The sequence below is a fragment of the Schistocerca gregaria genome, chromosome 4, assembly GCF_023897955.1.
Source record: "Schistocerca gregaria isolate iqSchGreg1 chromosome 4, iqSchGreg1.2, whole genome shotgun sequence".
In the NCBI taxonomy this organism is placed as follows: domain Eukaryota; kingdom Metazoa; phylum Arthropoda; class Insecta; order Orthoptera; family Acrididae; genus Schistocerca; species Schistocerca gregaria.
Genome location: NC_064923.1, coordinates 201,428,939 through 201,456,279, shown reverse-complemented (window position 1 = coordinate 201,456,279; position 27,341 = coordinate 201,428,939). Strand labels below are relative to the sequence as shown.

General features: G+C 42.7%; 1 protein-coding gene across 1 annotated transcript in view; it reads right to left on the bottom strand.

The window, feature by feature from the left end:
* Window positions 1-27,341, bottom strand: part of LOC126267654 (odorant receptor 83a-like) — a 177,450-nt gene that overhangs the window by 32,386 nt on the left and 117,723 nt on the right. Inside the window, exons 7-8 of the mRNA XM_049972954.1 lie at window positions 19,543-19,642; window positions 19,293-19,400 (exon numbers count right to left, since the gene is read on the bottom strand). Of these exons, the coding sequence (XP_049828911.1) occupies window positions 19,293-19,400; window positions 19,543-19,642 (208 nt within the window). The remainder of the gene's footprint in view (window positions 1-19,292; window positions 19,401-19,542; window positions 19,643-27,341) is intronic.

Here is a 27,341-nt window from a genome sequence, read left to right as displayed (position 1 = left end):
GGAGAATGTGCTGGCCAGGACAGCAGTCGGACATTTTCTGTATCCAGAACTCCCGTACAGGACCTGCAACATGCGGTCGTGCATTACCCTGCTAAAACGCAGGGTTTTGCAGGGGTCGAACGAAGGGTAGAGTCATGGGTCGTAACACATCTGAAATGTAACGTCCACTGTTCAAAGTGCCGTCAATGCGAACTAGAGGTGACGGACGTGAAATCAATGGCACCCCATACCATCACGCTGGGTGATATGTCAGTATGGCGATGACGAATACACGCTTCCAATGTGCGTTCACCGTGATGTCACCAAACACGTACGCGACCATCACGATGCTGCAAACAGAACCTGGATTCATCTGAAAAAAATGACGTTTTTCCATTCGTGCACCCAGGTTCGTCGTTGAGTACACCATTGCAGGCACTCCTGACTGTGATGCAGCGTCAAGGGTAACCGCAGCCATGGTCTCCGAGATGATAGTCCATGCTGCTGCAAACATCGTCGAAATGTTCGTGCAGATGGTTGTTGTCTTCCAAACGTCCCTATCTGTTGACTGAGGGATCGAGGCGTGGCTGCACGATCCGTTACAGCCATGCGGATAAGATGCCTGCCATCTCGACTGCTAGTGATACGAGGCCACTGGGATCCAGCACGGCGTTCCGTACTACCCTCCTGAACCCACTAATTGCATATTCTGCTAACAGTAATTGGATCTCGAACAACGCGAGCAGCAATGTCGCGATACGATAAACCGCAATCGGGATAGGCTACAACCCGACCTTTATCAAAGTCGGAAACGTGATGGTACGCATTTCTCCTCCTTACACGAGGCAGCACAACAACGTCTCACCAGGCAACGCCGGTCAACTGCTGTTTGTGTATGAGAAATCGATTGGAAACATTCCTCATGTCAGCACGTTGTAGGTGTCGCCACCGGCGCCCACCTTGTGTGAATGCTCTGAAAAGCTAATCATTTGCATATAACAGCATTTTCTTCGTGTCGGTTAAATTTCACGTCGTTACATCTTCGTGGTGTAGCGATTTTAATGGCCAGTATTGTAAATGCAGTGACAGCATGACAAAGGCTCAGCTGTATGCTCTCTGGCAGGTGAATAAACCGAGTGAAAAGACGTGTGTAGTAGACGAAATGACTAAGAGTCCAGGCCACTCTGTAGTTAGCTTATCGCTTTACAATTGCGACCTGAACACAGTTGAACTTGCATGGACGAAAATTAGACAGTGCGTGAGGGAGCACAACGTCTCTGGCGAGATGTCTGCCACCAGTCTCAAAAAAACTGATGGACAATGCCTTCAGTTCCATCATTCAGAAAGACTGGGGAGGGTACTGCAGAAAAGTGCAAGAGGTGGAGTATGACTGCAGGAGGCGCGATGGCGATATGGAAACAGCGATTGACGACATCGTTATACATGCTAATGACTTTAGTGAGGATTCATCTAATACAGACACAGCAAAACATGAGAGCTCATCCCGCACGGACACAGCAGATAATGTCATCACGTACTGTTTTCTATCAGAAGTTGTGTGTGTCTGTAATTTACAGTGCATCACTAAAGTATTCGACCACCCTCATTGTACTTGAAATGTGAAGTTCTCTTCGAACATTTGAGGCCCACGAGAAGCAATTGCCCGTCCATTCTGTAGTGTGAATATTGTCTGACAATGTACCACAAGCAGGTCACTGTATAATATAATTAACTACACACAATGTATATTTTCATTATAAGGCACCACAACATGCAGTCACTTTATTATTAGGGTACATATCATATAGGCGGCGATGGTGCTAGCTGTAGACTGAGCAGGCTCATTCTGTGCTGTGTTTCCGTGTTGTTAACATACTTGGTGCACAGTACCATGGGGCGGAAAGGGGACAATACGTCATTTGAAAAGGGGCAATTTGTTATTTTCCGTCACGCTAAAGGATGTTTCAAAAGACAGATTACCGCATTGTTACAAAAGATTAAGAGTACTGTAGGTGTTATTATATGAAGATTCAACAGAGAAGTTAGAGCTGAAGATAAACCAAAAACGGGGCGACCAAAGAAGCTGAGTAGAAGAGAGGAAACTGGAGTAATAAGAAAAATTTAAACAAATCCAAGGCTCTCGGCAACGAAAATTGCTGCCGCAGTGCAGCAGGAATATGGGAAAGGAGTGCACCCTGAAACAGTTCGATAAATTAGCAGACTAGAGGGCTAAGCAGGAAGAAGCCTACGATAAATAAAAGGAATAGAAACGACTGGACTTCACGAAGCAGCATGTAAATAAAAGTGTCAGTTGGTGGGACGAAGTAATTTTTTTCAAGTGCAAATGTTCTCCTCAAATAGAAGACCTATGACTTGGAGAAAACTACGATTTCAACTGAAGCATCTGCAACCCACAGTTAAACACGATGGTAGAGGTGTCATGATTTGGGCTTCCATGTAGTCATCTGGGGCAGGTGAATTAGCATTCAGTGAAGGTACTGTGGGCAAGTGTTTGTATCTGAACATCCTAAAAGAGAATGTACCGCAAAGTGCCACAAGTTTTGCGGTTTCAAGGATATTCATTCTGTATCAAGACAATGATCCGAAACATAAAGCGGATATTGTGAGACTATGGACGCTGTATAATTGCCCTAAGGTTTTGGATACCCCTCCTCAGAGTCCAGTCTTGAACCCAATAGAAAAAAATTGGAGTGAATTGAAGCAAAAAGTACGACAAACGCCAGTGACATCAAAACAAACTTTAAAGGAACGAATACTGGAAGAATGGCGACAAATAAGTCCTGATTATACGCGAAAGCTCGTTCACAGCATGCATAAACACTTACAACAAGTGATTAAGCAAAAAGAACTGCATACAAGGTACTGAAAGGCACAAGGTTGTGGTAGTTATACTTGCTGCCCGAAAACTTTTGTCGCTGTGATAGTGGGCAAGTTCCTTTATGTAATATTGTTTATGTTTTTTACGTTAAGTTTGCAAATAAGCAAATGCTGTTCTGTTATTTATTATATAGTCCTATACCATTTTGTGCCGAGACTACTACTGTAATTGTGATGGCTGTATATAATGAAGTAAAAATAAAATATAACACATGGCTGAATACTTTTGTGAGACACTGTATATCATTTCTGATAACTGTAATGCACTTTGTAGCGACAGATATCTTCACTGGTTTCGGCATTCACTGTCACGAAGCTTCACATTTGCTTTCACTGAAGGGCGAAACACGGGTGTAGGCTGCCTGCCTGCGAGAGGGAGGAGGGGCATGTGCCCTCTCACTTCTCTTCTCCCCTCCACTGCCATGCCCTCCTTTGTTTGCACTGGCAGGCGACTGCCACAATATAGTGTCTGACTAATACGTTTGATTGTTTGCAAACTGTTCTGCTTCACTTTTGTCATAATCTGACTTTGCCAAAAGAATGTTTGTATGCCTATAGTGTAGTACTGCTTTTCTGTCGGTGGGATTCAAATGGTTCAAATGACTCTGAGCACTATGGGACTTAACATACGAGGTCATCAGTCCGCTAGACTTAGAACTACTTAAACCTAACTAACCTTAGGATATCACACACATCCATGCCCGAGACAGGGTTCGAACCTGCGACTGTAGCAGCAGCGTGGTTCCGGACTGAAGCGCCTAGAACAGCTGGGCCATAGCGGCCAGCATGGCAGGTGATAGTCAGTTTGGTATTCACCATGGTTTGGGTCGTCTCCAGACACGTTTGTGCTGGTCATGGGGGCTCATTTCAATGCCGAACTCATCGCTGAAGATAATTCTTTTCCAGTCGATGAGCTTCCAGGCCGAAGACATGTCTGGAGACGCCCCACACAAGGGTGGAATACCAGCCTGACTGACAGCCACGACTGATGCTCTAGGGTGCCATTTCTTTTCATAGCAGGACCCCATTGGTCGTCATCCCTGCCTTCTTTGTGCCAAGCTGCATGCCGTTTTCACCCATTACTGTACGTCAGACCATAGACACTTTATTTACAAATATCATCGTCCAAAATAATGTTTTTTGATCATTGCAAATACTGCAGAGCAGGCATGATGTGGATAAACAATAGCGTATATACCTGCTGGTTGCTTGAGTTGACAGGGGAAAGGTGGAATGACTCCTCCTAACGCACTAAAAACAATATTGTAGGGAAACTGAGTCTACCAAGCATAGTCTTGCAGGTTGTCATGAAGTGGAAGTGGTGCAGATAGTAAGCTCACTGGTAAAAATTTTAGTCAGTCCCCTTAAAAGAGCCCACTGATCGCATTGGGGCGCTGTAGATAGTGAAGAATTGTACCAGGCGGTCGTGGGACCTTTAACAGCCCCTGTAAACGATCAAACATTTTGTTAAACTTAACTCCGCTTACCGAATATTTGACCATGTGTGGTCTGTTTGACATGTTTGTCAAGCATGGATCGTGTCTGCCTTATTTGTCAGAAATTTTAATTGACGGAAAGCTAGAGAAGATGCCGGACGTTATTTGTGACTATGTTTCGCCACATACGTTTAGTGAAAAATTGTTTTCTTACAATTTATCTCATTATATTGTGGGTTTCCATAACCATGGAAACTATGGTCAAGTATAAAAACAAAATAGCACTGACAACTGCCAAAGTGGTAGAGGTACAGCCTTATATAAGATATTATGCATGAAAAGGTTATGAACAAAATCAATATTTTACACCTACAGTCACATAAAAGCGGAATGAAATAAAAGAAATCGAAGTTCTCCGGTTCTTCCACAGATGATGTGGGCTATATGTTCCTACGTCGTGGTGTTTTAATGAACTGTTAGTCGAAGAATAACTAGAAGAGAATAAATTTTAGCATACTTGTGTATTCTTGTTCAATGCAAAAGCAAAGTAGCACTAAACAAGTTATTGAACGTTTCACTGTCCATCCACAAAAAGTTGATGTAATCATCAGTTTCTGAATGTAACATTTCCATTAATAGGTTTTCAGTTGTATATTTATCTCTCATTTGAACCCGGACCAGCGTCTTGTTTTCGTTTTCTTTAAACGCAGTACCAGAGTCAGTGTTGTTGTTTTTGTGGTCTTCAGTCCTAAGAGTGGTTTCAAGTAGCTTTCCATGCTACTAAAACTGCTTTATCTACATTTGTAGCCATCCTCACTAGTGCGAAAATACAGCACACGCGAAAAGCTTCTGCTTCAAAAGTAAGGTTAAACTGACAGGCTTTCTCGGTACGTGCACGCCGACCGCTGTGGTCGAGCGGTTCTAGGCGCTTCTATCCGCAAGTGTGTGATGTCCTTAGGTTAGTTAGGTTTAAGTAGTTCTAAGTGTAGGGGACTGATGACCTCAGATGTTAAGTCCCATAGTGCTTAGGGCCATTTGAACCAATTTGGAACGTATACAGGTTTCTTTGACACATCCGTGGCTGGATAAGAGCGAACTCGACAGACAAGTTTGCTCCTTTAGGAGGGCCTTAACAAGTTTTAAAAATGTTTATTATTCAGTCGAAGAAACTTGGTGTAATCATTGGGTTCTGTGGGAAATATTCCATTTAGCAGCCATTCAAGGGCAAATCTCTCATTTTCAGCCATTCCCTGGACCAGAGTCTTGTGTTCTTGTTCTTCTTCTTCCTTAAACACATTGCTAAAGTCAATGCCAGGACTCCTTTGTCTGCGTTTGTGGCCGTTCTCACTACTGTCAAAATACTTACGAACAGCGTCTGCTTCAGGGTGAGGTTAAATTGACAATCGTTATTTGAACGTGTACACGCTTGCTTGACAAATTCGTAGCTAGATAAGAGGGATTTTGTCAAACACGTTTGATCGTTTACAGTGGCTTTAAGCCGTGTCAGTGAAGAGTTTGTACGCGCCAGTCGGTAGCCTGTAATTCGTGCAGTAAAAAGGGACGACGTAGGAACGTGACAGAAATATTAGAAAGAGCTGTTGTATATAAACGTGCCTGTGACAAAAGGCGCCCAACTTGTTTCAGTCCAACTTGCCTGCATTCGGTGGTGTACCTCGCGCATACTGTGTCACTGCCCAGGGGGGCAGACTTTTGGGGGCGGCATTATCTTAAATTTTAATGTGGTCCAAACGGATGAATTAAACAAGTCAATGAAAGTTTTGCATAAATGAAGAAGTGTGAGAAGCACACATCATTCGTAAAATCTACCGTCCTGGGATCTGTCATGAAACAAGTGACAAATGAAGCACTGAAGTTGGTCACCTTGGGTGCGTCTTTCAAAACAGCAATGTTTCCTAGTGGCAGTTGAAATGTACGAGGGACGTTCAGTAAGTAATGCAACACATTTTTTTCTTAGCGAGTTTCGGTTGAAATACTGCGGAATTTGTTCTGCGATATCGTGGAATATTCCCGTTTCAGCCCTTCTACTCTCACGAAATTCCAACAGGTGGCGTCGCTGACGTGGCCTTCAAAATGGCGTCTGTAACAGAGGTGCGTTCCAAACAGAGTGCTGATTTTGATTTTCTTTTGGCGGAAAACCAGAGGATCGCAGATATTGATAGGCGCTTGCAGAATGTCTGCGGAGGTGTGGCGGTGAACAAAAGCACAGTTGGTCACAAGCCGACAAGGCAGAATTTAGATGCGCTGACTGCTACAGGTCTTGCACCGCACGCTCCCCTCTGCTCAATGAACAAGAAGAAAGTGAACAGATTTTATTTACACAGGGTGCCCCAGGAGAAATGAGCAGTATGCAGGGATATGACGGGAACGATCATTGAAACCAAAAAAGTCTAATAAAGAATGGCTCTAAAGTGCATACCTTGAGAGCTATGAGCCCTTATTCAGGAACTGCAACATCGTGTAGCTTAATTTTGATTGACTGATTAATTTTCATGTTATAACTTAAAATGTATTACGCTGTAAACATTTCACTTCTTTTTCGCATGACTGGGGTCTCATACTCGGCCCTGTTCTTAAAGACGTATTCACGCCAAAAATAAGTATTAGTAAACGGAGAAAGAGTGATGTGTGGACGTAAAACGTCATGGCTGGAAAGACATAATGAAAAAGATCGACTGTGTCCGAAAATGCGATGAGGGGGTGGGGAGTGGGTGAGGAGAAGTCAGCACTTGAAATTTTCGCACGGGACGGCAAGATCCCTGAAACCGGCCCTGCTCATAAGATGATCTTAACCAACAGAGCTGATGAAGAGTGCATGCCTTGTCAATGACAAGAGCTTTCAAGCTTGACAGGAATTTCTGCTATCAGTAAATGTAACTCCATCTCAATCGCTTACGAGCGTACGTTGTAAACTGCATGCAACGGACACTCGGAGCCGCAAAAGGCTATAGCCCACAGAGGCACATAAACCTGCTACTCTTCAAAGGGCCAAACACAGAAAATGAACAGTAACTGACTAGAGGTGTGAGGTGTCGTTCGACAAGTCGCGATCGTGCCTCTTTTCAAATGGTGCAGGTCGTCGAGTGCGCAGAGAGCCAATTAGTCTTTTAAACTGGTGTTGTTCGGGCCGGAGTTGGTTCGATGAGGTAATGAGGGTGTTTTTCGTACCACAGTCTGGGCCCACTCATTCTGGTCACCTGAAGATCAACCAGTTTGTTTATTGTAGCACTAGCTTAGCGCGCGCTACTTCCCTTGCATAGACTGTAAGGTCTGCATAGATTTTTTTCTTTTTCTTTAATCGAATTTTTACACTGTTCACAAATTGCAACACTTCCTAAACTTTTCACCCTAATTAATGCCATGGTCTTTTCCGAATATGCTACTAACCGAAAAGTTTGGGTCCTAGGTTTTGCTAATCATGCCTTTGGCGCTCTTATGGAGATGTTTCGATAGAAACTTTATTTCATAACCCATATTTCTTTTTATTTAATAGAGAAGAAATGTCAGTTTTCATAGATTCAGCTGCAAATAGTTATTAGTATATTTTCTTAAAAATTTCCCTGCCCTCTTTCAACTCCTTACAGGTTGATTTTCCAGAAACAGTGAAAATTGTATTGTTTTCATTTCTAACCGAGACACCAAATACCAGTTTTCAAAAATTTGGCTTTAGAAATACTTTCACAATGAAATATATTCAGAAAATATATCACCCCTGATCCACCTCCTAAGTGGTTGAATTTGCAAAAACAGTGTAATGCGATTTTTTTAAATTTCTAACATACGATACAAATATAAATTTTCATGTATTTAGCTTCAAAAAGGTTCGTTTAATGAAACATTTTCCATAAAAACTTGCACCCCCTATTTCACCCACATAGGTGCCGAATTTGCAAAACACTGAAACATGTATTTTTTTTATTTATAGCCAACAATCCAAATTCAGTAGCTTTAAAACTACTTTCTTAATGAAATATTTTCATAAAGTATTTCAGTCCTTATTTAACTCCTTAGGGGTTGGATTTCCAAAATCACCGAAACATGTATTTTTTATTTGTAACTGAGAAATCAAATACTAATTTTCATACTGTAGCCTTAAAAATGCTTTATGGTCCTTTAATAACGATTTATTTTCAAAAGAAGTTTCACCCTCTATTCCAACCCCACAGGGGTTGTTAAATTCAAAAAAATGGTGAAACATGTGTTTCTTTTATTTCTGACCGTGAAATCAAGTACCAGTTTTCGCAGGTCTAGCTTCAAAATTTCCTTAATAGCGACATATTTTCAAAAAAACCTTTCATCTCCTATTTCACTCTCTTATGGGTGGAATATCGAAACACCCTTTCTTAAACTACGATTACAATATAAGATCAACACCTTATGCAAATTTCAAGTTGATATCCTAGGCGGTTTGGGTTGGACGATGATGAGTCAGTTGGGACATTGCCTTTTATATACAGAGATATCGCTAACCAAGTGTTGTCCATGTGTATGCTATGCTAGTATGCTACACACTCTCCCATCTTCCAGAATGACAATAGCTGTATTCATAGTGCTGCCCATGCATATCCTGGCTTGACGACCCCTCAAGCACCCTTTCGCAACACGACTAGATGGCGAAATCATGCGACCTTCATCAAAAGACAGTGTCTAGCTATTTCTGGATCAGCATGTGAAACGAAGCCTTCAGTATCCTCACAATTTGGCAGTTCTAGAGGACCTAATAGTCAATGAGTGGCTTCAGATGGACATCGCATACCTGAACGAAATTGTGGACTAATCATACAATGTAGGCTTTCACGGCCAGTGTTGTCTTCAGTTGAAACTTCCGGGCTTAGACGCCGTGGTCGATGTATAAAATTTCCACCTAACGTTTGGTCTCCATTTGCGGGAGACATCTTCTGAGGTCGTCCGGCTACTGCCACTAAGGCTCCAGGTACTCTCGCATTTATAGAGCGCATAGAGGGCACCACAATTCGTCACGTGATGCCGACGGTATGCCTGGAAGGCGTCATCATTCTCGATTAAGAGTAATCGATTGTCATTCTGCTGGCGCAACGTCAAAATCCATATTTTGTCTAACTTTAAAACTTCCCCTTTTCTATTAAAATTGTTGTGTTGTTTGTGAATCACTATTGCTTCTCTGTACATGCGCACATGATATTGGGATCGTGCTAGAACGCTTGTCTCATTAAATTTAATTTCGTGGTTCCCATCTCGGAAAACATGCTCAGCTACGGCCGATTTTTCGATGTGTCCTAAGCGACAATTTCTTTTATGTTCGTCTAAGCGGGTGTTTACATTTCTTTTTGTTGTTCCAATATATACTTGTCCACAAACGCATGGAATTTTGTATATACCAGAAAGGAAATTAATCAAGCCCTCCATCAAAGAAGAAAAGAAGCCAGAAGCCCAGAGCAACAACAGTAATCTACTGGAAAAGTTTTCCTACCGTTCATTAATAAAGTCACGGACCGTATCGGGAAAGTTCTGGCCAGGTATTGGATCGAAACAATTTTCAGTCCCAACAAGAAGATTAAGGAATATTTCAGAAGTGCAAAAGACACCCGACACCCCCTAGCAACACCTGGGGTATACAAAATTCCATGCAGTTGTGGACAAGTATATATTGGAACAACAAAAAGAAGTGTAAACACCCGCTTAGACGAACATAAAAGAAATTGTCGCTTAGGACACATCGAAAAATCGGCCATAGCTGAGCATGTTTTCCGAGATGGGAACCACGAAATTAAATTTAATGAGACAAGCATTCTAGCGCGAACATCCCATTATCATGTGCGCATATATAGAGAAGCAATAGAGATTCACAAACACCATAACAATTTTAATAGAAAAGAGGTAGTTTGAAAGTTAGACAAAATATGGATGTCGACCTTGCGCCAGCAGAATGACGATCGATTACTCTTAATCGAGAATGATTAAGCCTTCCAAAGATAGGCATACCGTCGGCATCACGTGACGAATGGTGGTGCGCTCTATAAATGCAAGGGTACCTGGAGCCTCAGTGGCAGTAGCTGGACGCCCTCAGAAGATGTCTCCCGCAGATGGAGGCGAAACGTTAGGTGGAAATTTTATACATCGACCACGGCCTCTCAGCCCGGAAGTTTCAAGTGAAGAAAAAATTGTAGACTGTCTTCTTGTGGAAGCGAGACCATTATCAAGACATGAGGTGGTGCACCCTGAGAGTGGCTAATGCTCTGTCAGGTCCGGGCAGCTTTGGGCTTACCGTGAGGAAGGTCTCCCTGGAGAGTGTGTAGAGGCTGCCCACGGTGAGGCACAGCGGACGCTGGGCTCTCATCGTCAGTACCATCAGGGACTTCTGGTAGCGGCTGCCGCTGCCCACCCAGCCACTGCTGTACGCCGAGAAGGCCAACTGCTCGCTCTGAAGCACACCACCACATGTAAACGCTTTAGCCTCACACTTCATTTAGTGTGGCGCTTCCAGGTAACCACTGTTTTTACTTGTGATTAAAGTAACAATCTTCGGTTTCGTGAAACTCGGGACTCGGGACCTTTGCCTTTCTTGCGCAAGTGCTCTACCATCTGAGCTACCCAATCACGACTCACGCCCCGTTCTCACAGCTTTACTCCTGCCAGTACCTCGTCTCCTACCTTCCAAACTTTACAGAAACTGTCCTGCGAACCTTGCAGAACTAGCTCTCCTGAAAGTAAGGATACTGCGGAGACATGGCTTAGCCACAGCTTGAAGGATGTTTCCGGAATGAGATTTTCACTCTGCAGCGGAAAGTGCGCTGATATGAAATTTCTTGGCAGATTAAAACTGTGTGCCGGACCGAGACTCGAACTCGGGGCCTTTGCCTTTCACAGGCAAGTGCTCTACTAACTTTTTTTTTCATTTTGTTCGTTGTTGATCGTTGTGTTTGGTCGTTGCGGACGTCCGAGGACAGTCGTTCAAGTTGTTCGTTGATCTGTTCACTCAGTTTTTTATTACAGAGGGCAGCTATACCTCCTGACCGAACGCGCTGAGCTACCGTGCCGGCACCAACTGAGCTACGAAAGCACGACTCACGCCCCGTCCTCATAGCTTTACTTCTGCCAGTATCTCGTCTCCTACATTCCAAACTTAACAGAAGCTCTCCCATCGGATGGTAGAGCACTTGCCAGCGAAAGACAAAGGTTCCGAGTTCGAGTCTCGGTCCTGCACACAGTTTTAATCTGCCAGGCACTTTGAGGATACAGTGTTTCTTGACCTCCCAAAAGCATTTGACTCGAGATAACAGCAATACTTGTAAACTAAAGTATGGTCATACTGACTATCAAACAAAATTTATGACTACATTTAGTATTGCCAGTTAGAGAGGACATAGTACGTTTTCTTAGATGGAAAGTAATTGACAGAAGTAGCAGTAACTTCAGGCGTTTCCAGGAGAAGTGCACTGGGACCGTAACTGTTCACGCTCTGTATCAATAACCCAGCAGACAATATTAACAATAATTTCAAACATTTTACAAATGATACAATAAACTATAATTAAGTACTATCTGGAAAAGTTTGTAGAAAAACGAGGGTTGTGAGAAAAGTAACGAGACTGATTTTTTTACCTATCAAAGTTTTTTCAAACAACCATATTGTCTGCTTCAAAGCAGTTCCCTTCGGCAGCTATGCACCGGCGGAGTCGTCGTTCGATGTTTAGGTAGCAGCGCTGAAATGCTTCAAATATAGGGCCCTTAACATGTTGATCATATTTTTATGAATGTTTTCCAAAGTTGCAAAATGACGTCCTCTTAAGATATTTTTTTAAATTTCGGGAACAGAAAAAGCTCACAGAGAATGAGATCAGGTGAATAGAGGAGCTGTGGAACAACAGGAATGCCTTTTGAGGTAAAAAAAAAAATTCCGTGATGGATGTGGTCGTGTGACACTGGATATTGTCATGATGCAGTGTCCAGTTGTCTACTGTGTCCAGTTTCACTCGATTCACCCTTCTCCTGAGCCTTTCAAGGACATCTTTGCAAAACACTTAGTTGACAGTTTGTACTGAAAGAACAAATTCTGAATGCCGCTATCCCTACTCTGAAAAAAGCGAATCAGCATTGTTTTGATCTTTGATTCGCTCATTCGAACTTTTTCCGGCCTCAGTGTGCCACTCCTCACTTCGCCGCTTTGTCTCAGGATCGTACTCAAAAATCCATGATTCGTCACCTGTGAACACACGACTGAACCATTTTAGTCATAGGCAGTACTCTCCAGAAGATCAACGCACACGTTTCTTCGATTGTCCTTCTGCTCTGTTGTGAGGTTTTTCGGCACCCTTTTGGTGCAAACCTTTCACATGTGCAAAACTTCATTTAAAATTTATTGGACGGTGATAGTGTTTATTTAACTGGTCACGGATCATCTTTATTGTCAGGCGTCGGTCTGATCTCACAAAAGCACACACCCGTACGACGTTTTCGTCGATTTTTGAAGTTGAATCAGTAAGCTAGGTTCATCTTCAACGTGTTATCGACCTTCCAGAAATGATTTATGCCAGGGCAAAACGTGTGCTCTTGGTAACACATGTTCACAATAGCCTGTTTCAACTTTTCAAACGTCACACTTGCAGATTCTCCAATTTTAACACAAAACTTGATGGCATAACGTTGCTCTAAATTCCGCTGTTCCATTTTCGTAACACACAACAAAAACGGTGCTTCACTGATGACGCTCTCCAAAATCACATGACGGCTGTACGGAGCTGAAACTCGGACTTAGCATCTGGAAGGGATGAACCCGTCATTCTACAGCAGTACAACACGGCGTTCCCAGATCACTCACAGTGCTGTCAGTCTCATTACTTTCCTCACATACCTCGTACACAGTCAGTGTTTGATAAGATTTGAAAATGGTGGAAAGATTAGCATATTGCTTTAAATGTTCAGAAATGTAAAGTTGTGTGTTGTACTGGACAAATCCATGTATTAGCAACACAGGCGTGACCAGTATGTAGCCGAAGATCCGGCCCCCATCGGCGATTCTACATCGGCAGGATTGTGTGTAAACATTATGGACGACCACAACACACGGTTCCTCCCCCACCATTCCTAACCCCCCTCCCCCACCCCCACCACACCCACCCAGTGCTCCAGCTGCACCACCAATTATGGACGTTCACCAAAGCAGCCCTCCACGAGAGCTCTGTGATCCAGGATAGGTACCATATACACCGGCTGACTTAAATACTATGAGCTTGCCGATTAACAACAGTCAGTGACAGGCGTCCGACCTTACTTAGAATTGTTTCAGTTAGCTGACAGCAGTGATTAACATCCGACCGGACTTATTTAAAAAAAAACTCCTAATGTTGGTGTTCTCTGCCAACGAATTAATCATGCCAGAGACCATTATTCCTCATCTACATTCAAATCAAGAAGACTATTATTTGTATATCAAATTTAATTACAGTGCACCTCAGAGGACAGTGATTTGTGAATATTTTCATTTTATGTGTTGTCGGAAGAAAATGTTTTATTGCTTCATTAACTAGAAGAGAAGCTTGGCGTTGTCCAGGTATTTATTTGTTGTTCTGCATCCATGTTCGTGCCACGCACTGCTTGGCCTTGCGCTTAATGTTGAACTATGTGTCGTACAATGTTATAATTTTTTAGGTACATTCAGCGGCATATCTGCATACTTTCTGCAAAATATGACGCCAATACAATTAATAGTAAAGAAGTAATAATGCCTCACGTGGTACTTTTACTGCGTGGCCAGCGGAAAAGTAATAAGCGATAAACTTTTTTCCTTTCATTAGTTTGCAGAGGCTGTCAGCAATAAAAAAATTCTTAAAGCTTTGAAATTATATTTAAAGTTTGTGCAAGTCGGTAAGTGCTCTCATTTTCAGATACTTTGTGTATAAAGTCTGAGAATTCACACGTCGCAGGCTAGGCTTCTTTTTCACCCTCTCCCTTTCATATGTAGGTAGTTCTTACCCCCACAGTGATTGTTACCTGACATTAATTTTAGTTGAAATCGGTCCACTGGTTTAGGAGGAGAACTGAAACATACACACCCACACACATACATACATCAATTTTTATAACATGCATGGACTGGGAATCTTGTTACAGCATGTACAGACTCGCTCACAGTTAATGGCGTCGCGCGGTGTAGCCACGCGGTCTCTGGCGTCTGGCGGCTTGCCACGGTTCGCGCGGCTCCCCCGTCGGAGGTTCGAGTCCTCCCTTGGGCACTGGTGTGCGTGTTGTACTTAGCGTAAGTTAGTTTAAGTTCGATGAAGTAGTGTGTAAGTCTAGGGACCGATGGCCTCGGCAGTTTGGTCCCTTAGGAACTTACCACAAACTTGCAAAAGTTAATGGCGATGGGGTTCTAAAAACTCAGAATTTACAGACATTCCCATTGTACTTGATACTTACCAAGACACTTTTTAGCATTTTCCAGCCCATTGGCCATTGTACTAATACGTCATTATCATTTCAGTATAGCCACATCCAGTGCAGGCATGTCCACCATAGTTATTTTATGGCTGCAAAATATGCATCCCAATTCAAAAGCAATACCAATGTTCGTAGCTACAACACAAGGAGAAAGACTGATTTCCACTAGTTTTGGGTTAACTTTAACCGTGGCTCAGTAAGGGGTGAATTATGCTGCCATAGAAATCTTTCGTCGCTTACCAAATAGCATCAACCGTCTGACAAATAGCCAATCAACATTTGAAAACAAATCAAAAGAATTTCTGAATGACAGCTCCTTCTACTCAACAGATGAAGTTTTAGATATAAATTAGTAACCTTAAAAGTAAAAAAATTAAAAACTTGAATTAGGGCATGTAAAGAAACCTTTTGCTAAACATACCTAATCCAATCTAAACTAATCTGCAGCAGGAACAGTAACTGCTGTTGGCGGAAGATGGTCGGAATCACCACAACGCCGGAAGTGTTCCATTGCCTCTCACGGATCGACGCTGTGGTTAAAAGCATGCGGCCAATGCGACTGCCCTTCCCGCTATCGGCAAGAAAAAGGTACGTTAGGAGAACTACATGGTACGCCTGGAGCAGCATTGTATAATCCAGCACGTCACAGAAGTTACCCATAAACGGACATTTTTATTAACTTACTCTATTGCTGATGTTTACAGACTGCTCCGGCAGTTAAATCCTGAGATGAAATTCCATGACTTGACTTATTAGCAGTTCAAGACTAAATCGGCGGACTATTTGGACTCCAGATCTATGCGGCCGTTGCTTGCCACATGTTATTAGCTGTCTCAAAATGATTGTCAAAACTATCGCGATTGGATAGCACATTGCAAAGTCTTATTGAGACTATAGGCTCCAACGTATAAATTCTAATTCTAAACAATCGTATACAGATTCCTTGGTGCACGACATGATCCTTGTGCGTTCACCAAACGATGTTCTTAGGAGTGACGCACTGAAGAATAATGACTCCTCGTTGGCAGCTTGTTTCCTGCTCATTCGAGCATTCGATCAAATGATGTGGTCATCAGCGCCTCCACAAGACCCCTCTTGATCGCATCGCAGAAACCAGGTTTGTTCCTGCCATTCTGTGGACGTAGCTCCTAACGAATCAGTCACTCACCCTTAGGAGGCATTAGGTAGACGTTCCTCCACGATGTGCTAATTACTCATCAGAGACGCAGTGTCACTTCAGAAACCTGATATGCACGTTAATTCGAAAGTCAGGCCACAATGCCGAGTCTTTGCAAACAAAATTAATGTAGACAGCACGCACATTCTGGACATGAACTCAGATACTGAGAACGATATTCCAGAGGTAGGCCCGGACATGCTCCAAATTCATGCAGTATTGCTCCCTTCGACCCACATGTTAACATTGAATGTGTTCATAACTGATGCAACAGACGTGTTCCAGATAGATACAGGCTCCTCCACAATGATCATCAACATGCTCACATACCAGTGGCTTTGGTCACACCCACGTTGGCCTTTTCCGAAGCAAATGAAGAGTTACAGCAATAACGACATTGCAGTGATGGGCCAATTTAGTCCTACCGTCCGCTATAAGGGGTCAACTTTAGTGGCTAAATAATTGGTTGTCCACACACACAGAACCACCAGCATTTTGGGGCTGGACCTGTTTGACAAATGGTGCAAGACTTCACAAAGCACATAAGGATCTTTTTGTTTAGCGTGTATCTCCCCGAAGCTCAGTACGCAATATGCCTCCATTGTTAATGTCCAGATGACTTGCATTTGCAACTCTGAGGCCCACATCACATGCTACCGTCTGTGATTCTCGAGTATTCAAAGCAAAGGACGTTGCATTCGCCTTAATGGACGTTATGTTTAGAACTCCAACAGCTACATGATGAAGAGATCCTCTTGCCAGTAGCTAATAGTTAGAGGGCCACTCCCAACATCTTGGACGGAAAAGTGGACAGATCTCTACGGATTTTTGCTGATTTTAAGTCAACTGCGAATGCCCAGGCAGTTATGGATACAAAACCTATCCCAATGGTGGAAGACGTTTTGTCTAAACAGGCAAACGATACGATTTTTGCGAAAATGAACCTCTGTGGGACTTACCTGCGACTGCCACTTAATGACTCGCTTGCCATTTGGGACTTCAAATGCACCCACCATATTCTAGTACTACCTGAAGCAACTGACCCAGGAGGTCGCAGGAAGACCAAATTACTTACACAACGTTATAGTCATTGGGTTATATCTAAGAGACTTTTCGAAAAATTTAGAGACAAATTAGTCCCTAATGCAACAAAGAAAAATGCTTCTCTTTGTTTAACAGGTCGACATAAATTTAGCACTTCGGGGGTCTACCCAACACGTCGACATGAGGAAGACATAAAAAGTAAAGTAATTGAAGCAAGTACAAGGGCAACTCAACCATTACTAGAAATGTATGCCACATGCTGCAGCCATTGTGGAGCCATTCCAGCTTCCGAAGAAAGATGTTAAGTGGCATTCGTCACCTATATGCCAAAAACCCTTCCAGACCTCCTCCAGTCTACTTGTCTGATAGCTTATAATCCAAAAAATATTGCTCATAGTAGCTACAGATACGCAGTATTATGGGCTTACAATTAGAGCAGTTCTGTCCGGCAATATAAACGGGGTAGAATGCTCCATCGCCTTGTTGTCAAAAATATTATGCAGATGCAGTGCAATTACAGCCATATTGAGGAAGAGGCCCTGACAGTAACTTTTGCTATCAAGAAATTTAATGATTATATCTACGGCCAACAGTATGTACTCTTGACTGATCACAAATTCTTGCTGTCCATTTTAAATGCGAAAGTGGGTATCCCTTAGAAAACGGCGCCACGCCCCCAACACTGAGCCATGTTTTAGCCTACGTATACCTGTGACATTCAGTACCAATCATGACACAACACACAAACGCAGATGTACTCTCCCACCCTTCGTCAGATCAGGACTCAAGGTTTGACACGGCGCCATAGGGATGTTTCCATACGGATTTCAGATTTACAGAATTGTTCACATAGTTGCCAAGTCGATTTCGGGTGACCCAGGTAAGTAATGAGCAATCCAGATGTGGCATACTGTTCCCTCCACCGCGAGCTCCCCACCACCGCGTACCGGTCGCCCCCGCATCCACCGTTTAAGGGAGTCCTCCTACAGAGGGACAACGGAAAAACAACTGTGGTCACTCCAAAAGTTCTGGAATTAATCCACTGGATTGTAGACTTGACGAAACTATTGGCCAGAGAACACAAAGATATTGAGTGCACTCAAGCCCACTGGTGACTGTGCCAACAAAACCAAATAGCTCCTGTGCGGTAGTTGTTCTTGTGGTCTCAGCCAACAAAGTCATGATCCAGAATTCGTTTGGATTCTTCAGTGTCATTCCTGGGGATAGAAAGTAGGTCATTTTTGTCGATGCCTTTAACATGTTTCCTTGTGTCTTGTGTCAGTCAACAACTACAACCAAGACTATGCAAACTCTGGCTCGAATTTCTTCCATTGGTGGTCTCCCAACTATGGTGGTCATGGTCAATGGTAGTCGGGTTGCGTTTAGGGATTTCCAACAGTTTTGTGAAACCAAGGGCATTCAACATATGTGGACGGTTCGTTTCATTCTGCTTCTAACGCCAGAACTGAACATTTTGTACGCACATTCAAAGCACAAACTGCAAAGCTGTTGCAAGAATACAACATAGACAATGTTCTCACACTGTTCCTCGCGCCATACCGGACCACTTCTCAAGAAGGGTACAGTCCAGCGGAAAAACTACATGCTCACACTGAGAGAACCAAGCTATCGATAGTGAAACCAGTTGCCCACAGCGACCCAGTAATTCCTGTGCCACTTCTCCGGACGTTTTCTGCTCACATCCTTCAGTAGCCGCCTTATGACATCACCAGATTTCATAGATGGTGTGTCTACGATCTTTCACAATCGCTTTCCGAACAGCACTGATATTTTCTGGTGTAATTCCGGTATAAAGTCATTCTGAACATTCATCATTATGATCAACAAATGTCCGGCCATTTTCAAAACGTTTAAACCAGTCACGCGTTTGCGTATGTCCAAAAACGTCATTAACGAATACTTCCACAAACATTTTGTGGGTTCCAGCGGCTGTTTTACCAAGTTCAAAACAGAAATGGATGCAGCAACACTATTCTCACAGGTCAGTCATTACAAAATCGCAAACACTAGCAAACGTTACAATGGAAAAGTACCTTCCAAAAATAAATACGTTCACTTATGTCGAAGCCGCTAGGCATACTGACGCACGAAAAATTTATTACGCTGCTCCTAGAAGTCTTTCGTTGTACTACCGTTTATATGCGTAAGTCATACAAATTTTGGAAACTTTTGAGTGGTATCTCGTACATATATAATTTTTGGGATATTCTATTTTCCTTGCCATGAATTTGCATTTACATTTGGATAACATCTATATAATATTTATTGTCTACAGATTGATAAATAAATAAAACAGAACCCACCTGTGATATTATTTCGTTCCCAAACCAGCAGTAGCCGAAGTTCTCGACGCAAGTGGAAACTAGGTTTGTTAAACATATCGCGAGGCTTCCTACATTCATATTGCGGACCTTAAACAAGAATGGCGAATAAATTCATATCCTTTCATCACTTTCGAATGACTTACATTTATCACTGGCAAGGAAACGTAGGCATGTGCAAAGACTTCAATATCCTACAATCTATTGTACAATGATGTTTTTCTCCACTTACCCCTGCCAATACGAAGGCGTAGATGCACATTACTATTACGTTGAAAAGAAACTGTACAAAAACGCATGGTCCCATTGCTTCTTCCATAATCCTCACGGACCTGGAAAAGCAATAAGGTGATTCCCTATGATGTTACTCGATAAATAGTAGATTATATCAAACTTATGAATAACATCATCACATAGCAATGCAGGGAAATATTGATTATACAAGTATACTGGTACAAGTGGTAAAAGTCAATTTCATGGGTGCCAATTAATCTGGTTTCTGCGTGTGACGATCTTTTTTCTTGTAGACGGAATAACTGATGATCGAGAAAACATGTAGGGTGTTTCAGGAGAAACAGTAAAAATTTTAGGAGGTGGTAGTATGCACTAATACTAATAAAACATTCCGTATAGCATGCGCCAGTTTTCATTAATTGCAGAGGAACAGCTGGAGATAGAGATAAGTTTTCATTCCACATGCTGACACTCCAGTTACTATGGGCTTATTCATCGATTGTCCATATTCTTTAGAAGTCCAAATTCTGAAGTTGTGCTTGAGTTTACATAACTGAATATTTTAACCGTGATTTTGATCGTGATTTGTTGGTCAATTCTAACTTCCCGTTTAAGCATGCCGCACGTATTAACAGATGCTAAGTGTGCCGATATGACATACGTGTAAGAGATTTTTAATGGACTCGATGCTGCTTGTAGAGAATACGGGCAGACGATTTGCTAACCGCAGAGTAACAGATTCAAGAATGTTTTTCGTGTTTTCACTGAACTGGGTGCGAGGGGTTCAGTGCCCTTATGTCGTATTTTATCTTAACGTGCAAATGATCAGTGTGTGTATTAAGTAGAAGATACGACAGGCATTCAATACGAAATGACACATATATTTTTTTCAGCATTCCAGTGCACCATATTATTCCACAATCTTTTGGTTACAAAACTCTATTTTCCAACATAATCCCCGTTCAGTGCATCTTACTGGGAGAGTCCGTATGTCCGCATGGTACTACACTATGGGTCGACGTCGGAACCGACGCCTTGTGGCATCAATAACTTTCCTATCACCCACTTACTGCTTCCAGTGGAGTGCATCCTTCGTCGGATCAAACAAATGGTTCAAATGGCTCTAAGCTCTATGGGACTTAACATCTGAGGTCATCAGTCCCCCAGACTTAGATCTACTTAAACCTAACTAACCTAAGGACATCCATGCCCGAGCAGCAGCGCGGTTCCGGAATGGAGCGCCCAGAACCGCTCGTCCACAGCGGCCGGCCGGATCAAACAGACGAGAATCGAAAAGTGCGGGAGACGGGCTGTAGAGTGGATGAGGAAGTCCAATCAGGTTTTGTGAGCTCCTCTCTGGTGCGCAATCTCGCGTGAGGTCTTGCGTTGTCGTGGAGGAGGAAAAGTTAATTTGCAATTCTGTGGAGACGAACACAATGAAGCTGTTTCTTCAGTTTCATAAGGGTAGCACAATACACTATAGAGTTGATCATTACACCAATATGGAGAACATCAAACAGAATAACACCTTAAGAGTCCCTATGACTTCACCGGCTGTTGGTAGGGCTTGGAACTTTTTCTTCAGGGGAGGAATGGTGTGGCGCCACACCATGAATTGGCGTTTTCTTTGTGGTTCGAAGTGAGAAACCCATGTCTCTTCGCCTGTGACGATGTTCGATAAAAAATTATCACGATCTGTCTCGTGGCGCGCAAGGAGGGTCCTCTGTTGCTCCTTATGATCTTCTTTTAGATGGCTAGTTCCCCTGTGGGGGGCACACCATTGAGTACCCCAATTGTTGGAGGTGTGTGTCAGCAGTACCAACAGCTACAGTGGTGCAGCGAGGTGTTTAATTGTAATCCGTTGATCATCTCGAATGAGAGCGTCCACATGTTCCAACATCGCAAGTGTCACAGCTGTGTACACCGGCCGGCACGTGGGTGGTCACACAGGTTTCCCCGGCCTTGCTGCGATGCTGACAGGCCGACCATACTTTTGTTCACTGCCATGTCTCTGTAGACATTCTGCAAGGGCCTATGAATATCTTAAATGCCCTGGTCCTCTGCCAAAAGAAACTTAATGACTGCTCTCTGCTTGGACCGCATCTCTGATACAGACGCCATTTTGAAGGCTACATTAGCGCTGCCACCTATCTATACTTCATGAAACTGTAGGGGCTGATACGAGAATTCCACGACGTTCCCCAACAAATTCCGCATTTTTTTCAACGGAAACTGGCCGAGAAAAAAAAGTTTTGCATTACTCATTGAACGCCGCTGGTATTACTCTGTTTGTAGAACGCAGTCCTTCCGCAAGCACACGTAAAATTTCTACACATATCTGTGTTCATCATACAAGAATATGGCATGGCCTCCATCTTCATTATTTACAGTACAGTGAACACCCTTGAGAGGGATACGGCGGTGAAGGATTGGAGTTTTGTTGTTGTCTAACTGAAAATCGCCGAGTAATCCCGTTAATACTGTTTACTGACCAAGCCACTTCCACTCGCGACAGTTCCAATCATACTCGTATCTCACGTCGGTGGTACTATGAAAAACCACTTGCCCTTGTGCAGACACATTTTCAATAACTGTTCTCTGCAAATATATGGTAGGGCATTGCTTGGGTCTGTTGTGTTATCGTATCGTCTTCAAAGGGACCCATTATCAAGATTTTCTTGAAAACAAGATTCCAGCACAACTGGAAGAGATTCCTTTGACTAAAGGGATGGATGGGTTCTTCCAGCATGACATGACCCCTGTACATTCTCGTTGTCAGCTGTTAGGAAAACAGACATATTTCAAAAAGATAAATCTAGTGTTGCTAACGTTTTCGTCATGAAACTGGTAACAGAGAGAAGAAGTGAGTGGAACCGCCACTTATAAATTATACTTGTTTATATACTACTGGACGACAAACCCAGAATTGCTGGGGTATTCATTTTGCAAATTACGTATTTGAAATGGAAACAAAAAATGAACTGTGTTTGTAGTGTAATATCGAAAAAAGTCGTGAAACAGTCATACGAAGAAATATGCATAATATAGAAATGTGTAAGTACAGCTGCTTTGCCTGTCTACAACGCAATTTTGTTATTTATGTATGGTAACGATTCTTCATAGCTCTATAGACAGCTTTGTTTTCGCTTACAGTCATTCACACTTAGCAGTTGAAAGTTGTGGAAAGCGCTCCCAGGTGCCAGGCATTTCCTTAATCTGACTCAGCCGTAGGAGTTTCTTAGTGCTGAAGAATAAATGTATTAAAACGTTATGCATCATGTAGTTACATTCAGCAGTATATGTGGATACTGTCTGCAAAATATCTTGCGAATACAGTTAGTAGGAAAGAAGTAATAAATTGAAAAATCATATATGATGTGGCGGCTTTCCACGCATCTCAATCTCCATGATGTCATACCTGCTGAACTTGTATTATAGGTATGTGGTTCTTACCCCAACAGCGATTTTTGCCTAACAGTAAGGGGTATATGTACCAAGTTTGGCTAAAATCGGTCGAGTGGTTTAGGAGGAGATGAGGAACACACATGCACACGCACGCACACACACACACACACACACACACACACACACACACACACACACACAATTTTCATAATGTCTATGGTTGTTCTACCCTTCAACAGAGTACTTAGGAACAATACGAAGTGGTACAGTGCAAAATAATGTACTTGGCACAGCTGAATAAAATTAAGATATCGCGCTCACATACAACAAGAATCCAGAGAAGAGGGTCAAACCAGCAGAGCAATTTATCCAGTACAGCATATGCTTCTCAACAGGAAATGCTGCTCTGGCACCGAATTGGTTACTTCATGCTGCCACCAAGCAGGGCGGCTAGAGGCACCAAAATACCAACATTGCATAAGATGGGCATGGATGACCTGATCATCTTATGCCCAGGGCGATGTCTCGTTATGACTTGAGCAGAAGAGCCCAGAGCTGAAGCAAAAGAAGCCATGGCCAGGACCATAGTAATATTTCTCGTTTTCAGTTAGGGTTATCTCAGTGCGTTGGCATTCAGCTACGAGGAGGATTTACGATGGTCAGGAGTCTTTGTCTCCACTGGTGTAAGAGTTCCATGGCTCTACATATCTTCTCCTGTACTCTTAGACAGAGCTAGCTGTAGCGCTGTGCTAATGCGAAGTCCAACATTGGAGACTGGAGACTTGGCACTCTGTAACCAGAGGGTCTCTACATTGCGTCTAGTTCGTTACTGGAGGTGAGCGACTGCTTGTTCACTCCCATCCGTCGTCTGCACTGTTGGCATGGGCATACCCCACCACTGGTGACTGCCGCTTCTGCTACAGTCTACATCGTGGTCACGCTCGCTTAGTGCTTTGGCCACCTACTTCCAAGGGTGATAGAATGAAGAGCAGCTACGAAGGCGGGTGAGTCGCTCGTTCTGCGCAGGGAGAGAGGGAAGATACTTTGCGACGCTGCCAATTTCCTTCCGTCAGTTCACGCACTGAGACAGCCGACGACGCGATAGCTTAAACATCGTTCCACAGTGAACTTCAAGAACTGCATTCTTAGTAAGGAGAATCTTTACGCGCGCGCACACACAACCTTCCACATAGAATTAATTAATGTTGAACTCAATCACAACATTCCCAATCGTATAAAATATCGAGATAAACAATTTCTCTACTTTAATTTTTATACTGTTGAAGACGACAGACTCTGAAAGTAAAACAGTCGTAAAGAAAATCATAAAAAAAAACAGAAAAACCACTGTGTGTGGTATCAAGGAATATATGCTAAAATTTTTGCTGCTTTCATATTTGTAAAAACTTTCTTAAAAACTCTAATTTATATATATACAAAACTAATAACGGATACTTTTCCTACTGTATAACAGAAAGCAAATGAAAGCCCAGCGAATATGCTGAAACCTCAACGAAACTTCTCTGGGTGATAGCATAAAAAGAAACAATTGCTTTGCTCAAGGCAGATCCCTTCCAAACGTAGTTTATTTGAAAAGCAAAAACAGACGGAAGAGCTTCAATCTCAAGACGATACACACACTGTTGTTGTTGTGGTCTTCAGTCCGGAGACTGGTTTGATGCAGCTCTCCATGCTACTCTATCCTGTTCTAGCTTCTTCATCTCCCAGCACCTACTGCAACTTACATCCTTCTGAATCTGCTTGGTGTATTCATCTCTTGGTCTCCCTCTACGATTTTTACCCTCCACACTGCCCTCCAATACTAAATTGGTGATCCCTTGATGCCTCAGAAAATGTCCTATCAACCGATCCCTTCTTCTGGTCAAGTTGTGCCACAAACGTCTCTTCTCCCCAATCCCATTCAACACCTCCTCATTAGTTATGTGATCTACCAATCTAATCTTCAGCATTCTTCCGTAGCACCACATTTCGAAAGCTTCTATTCTCTTCTTGTCCAAACTGTTTATCGTCCATGTTTAACTTCCATACACGGCTACACTCCATACAAATACTTTCAGAAACGACTTCTTGACACTGAAATCTGTACTCGATGTTAACAAATTTCTCTTCTTCAGAAACGCTTTCCTTCCCATTGCCAGTCTACATTTTATATCCTCCCTACTTCGACCATCATCAGTTATTTTGTACCCCAAATTGCAAAACTTCTTTACTACTTTAAGTGACACATTTTCTAATCTAATTCCCTCAGCGTCACCCGACTTAATTCGACTACACTCCATTATCCTCGTTTTGCTTTTGTTGATGTTCATCTTATATCCTCCTTTCAAGACACTGTCCATTCCGTTCAACTGCTCTTCGAAGTCCTTTGCTGTCCCTGACAGAATTACAATGTCATCGGCGAACCTCAAAGTTTTAATTTCTTCTCCATGGATTTTAATACCTACTCCGAATTTTTCTTTTGTTTCCTTCACTGCTTGCTCAATATACAGATTGAATAACATCGGGGAGAGGCTACAACCATGTCTCACTCCCTTCCCAACCACTGCTTCCCTTTCATGCCCCTCAACTCTTATAACTGCCATTTGGTTTCTATACAAATTGTAAATAGCCTTTCGCTCCCTGTATTTTACCCCTGCCACCTTCAGAATTTGAAAGAGAGTATTCCATTGTCAAAAGCTTTCCCTAAGCCTACAAATGCTAGAAACGTAGGTTTGCCATTCCTTAATCTAGCTTCTAAGATAAGTCGTAGGGTCAGTATTGCCTCACGTGTTCCAATATTTCTACGGAATCCAAACTGATCTTTCCCTAGGTCGGCTTCTACTAACTTTTCCATTCGTCTGTAAAGAATTCGCGTTAGTATTTTGCAGCCGTGACTTATTAAATTGATAGTTCGGTAATTTTCACATCTATCAACACCTGCTTTCTTTGGGATTGGAATTATTATATTCTTCTTGAAGCCTGAGGGTATTTCGCGTGTTTCATACATCTTGCTCACCAGATGGTAGAGTTTTGTCATGACTGGCTCTCCCAAGGCCGTCAGTAGTTGCAATGGAATGTTGTCTACTCCGGGGGCCTTGTTTCGACTCAGGTCTTTCAGTGCTCTGTCAAACTCTTCACGCAGTATCATATCTCTCATTTCATCTTCATCTACATCCTCTTCCATTTCCATAATACTGTCTTCAAGTACATTGCCCTTGTATAGACCCTCTATATACTCCTTCCACATTTCTGCTTTCCCTTCTTTGCTTAGAACTGGGTTTCCATCTGCGCTCTTAATATTCATGTAAGTGGTTCTCTTTTCTCCAAAGGTCTCTTTAATTTTCCTGTAGGCAGTATCTATCTTACCCCTAGTGAGATAAGCCTCTACATCCTTACATTTATCCTCCAGCCATCCCTGCTTAGCCATTTTGCACTTCATGTCGATCTCATTTTTGAGACGTTTGTATACCTTTTTGCTGCTTCATTTACTGCATTTTTTATATTTCCTCCTTTCATCAATTAATTCAATATTTCTTCTGTTACCCAAGGATTTCTACTAGCCCTCGTCTTTTTACCTATTTGATCCTCTCCTGCCGGCCTCGGTGGTCTCGCGGTTCCAGGCGCGCAGTCCGGAACCGTGCGACTGCTACGGTCGCAGGTTCGAATCCTGCCTCGGGCATGGATGTGTGTGATGTCCTTAGGTTAGTTAGGTTGAAGTAGTTCTAAGTTCTAGGGGACTAATGACCACAGCAGTTGAGTCCCATAGTGCTCAGAGCCATTTGAACCATTTTTTTGATCCTCTCCTGCCTTCACTACTTCATCCCTCAAAGCCACCCATTCTTCTTCTACGGTATTTCTTTCCCCCATTCCTGTCAATTGTTCCCTTATTCTCTCCCTGAAACTCTGTACAACCTCTGGTTCTTTCAGTTTATCCAGGTCCCATCTCCTTAAATTCCTACTTTTTTGCAGTTTCTTCAGTTTTAATCTGCAGTTCATAACCAGTAGATTGTGGTCAGAGTCCACATCTGCCCCTGGAAATGTCTTACAATTTAAAACGTGGTTCCTAAATCTCTGTTTTACCATTATATAATCTATCTGAAACCTTTTAATATCTCCAGGGTTCTTCCATGCATACAACATTCTTTCATGATTCTTGAACCAAGTGTTAGCTATGATTAAGTTGTGCTCTGTGCAAAATTCTACCAGGCAGCTTCCTCTTTCTTATCCCCAATCCATATTCACCTACTATGTTTCCTACTCTCCCTTTTCCTACTACCGAATTCCAGTCACCCATGACTATTAAATTTTCGTCTCCCTTCACTATCTGAATAATTTCTTTTATTTCGTCATACATTCCTTCAATTTCTTCGTCATCTGCAGAGCTAGTTGGCA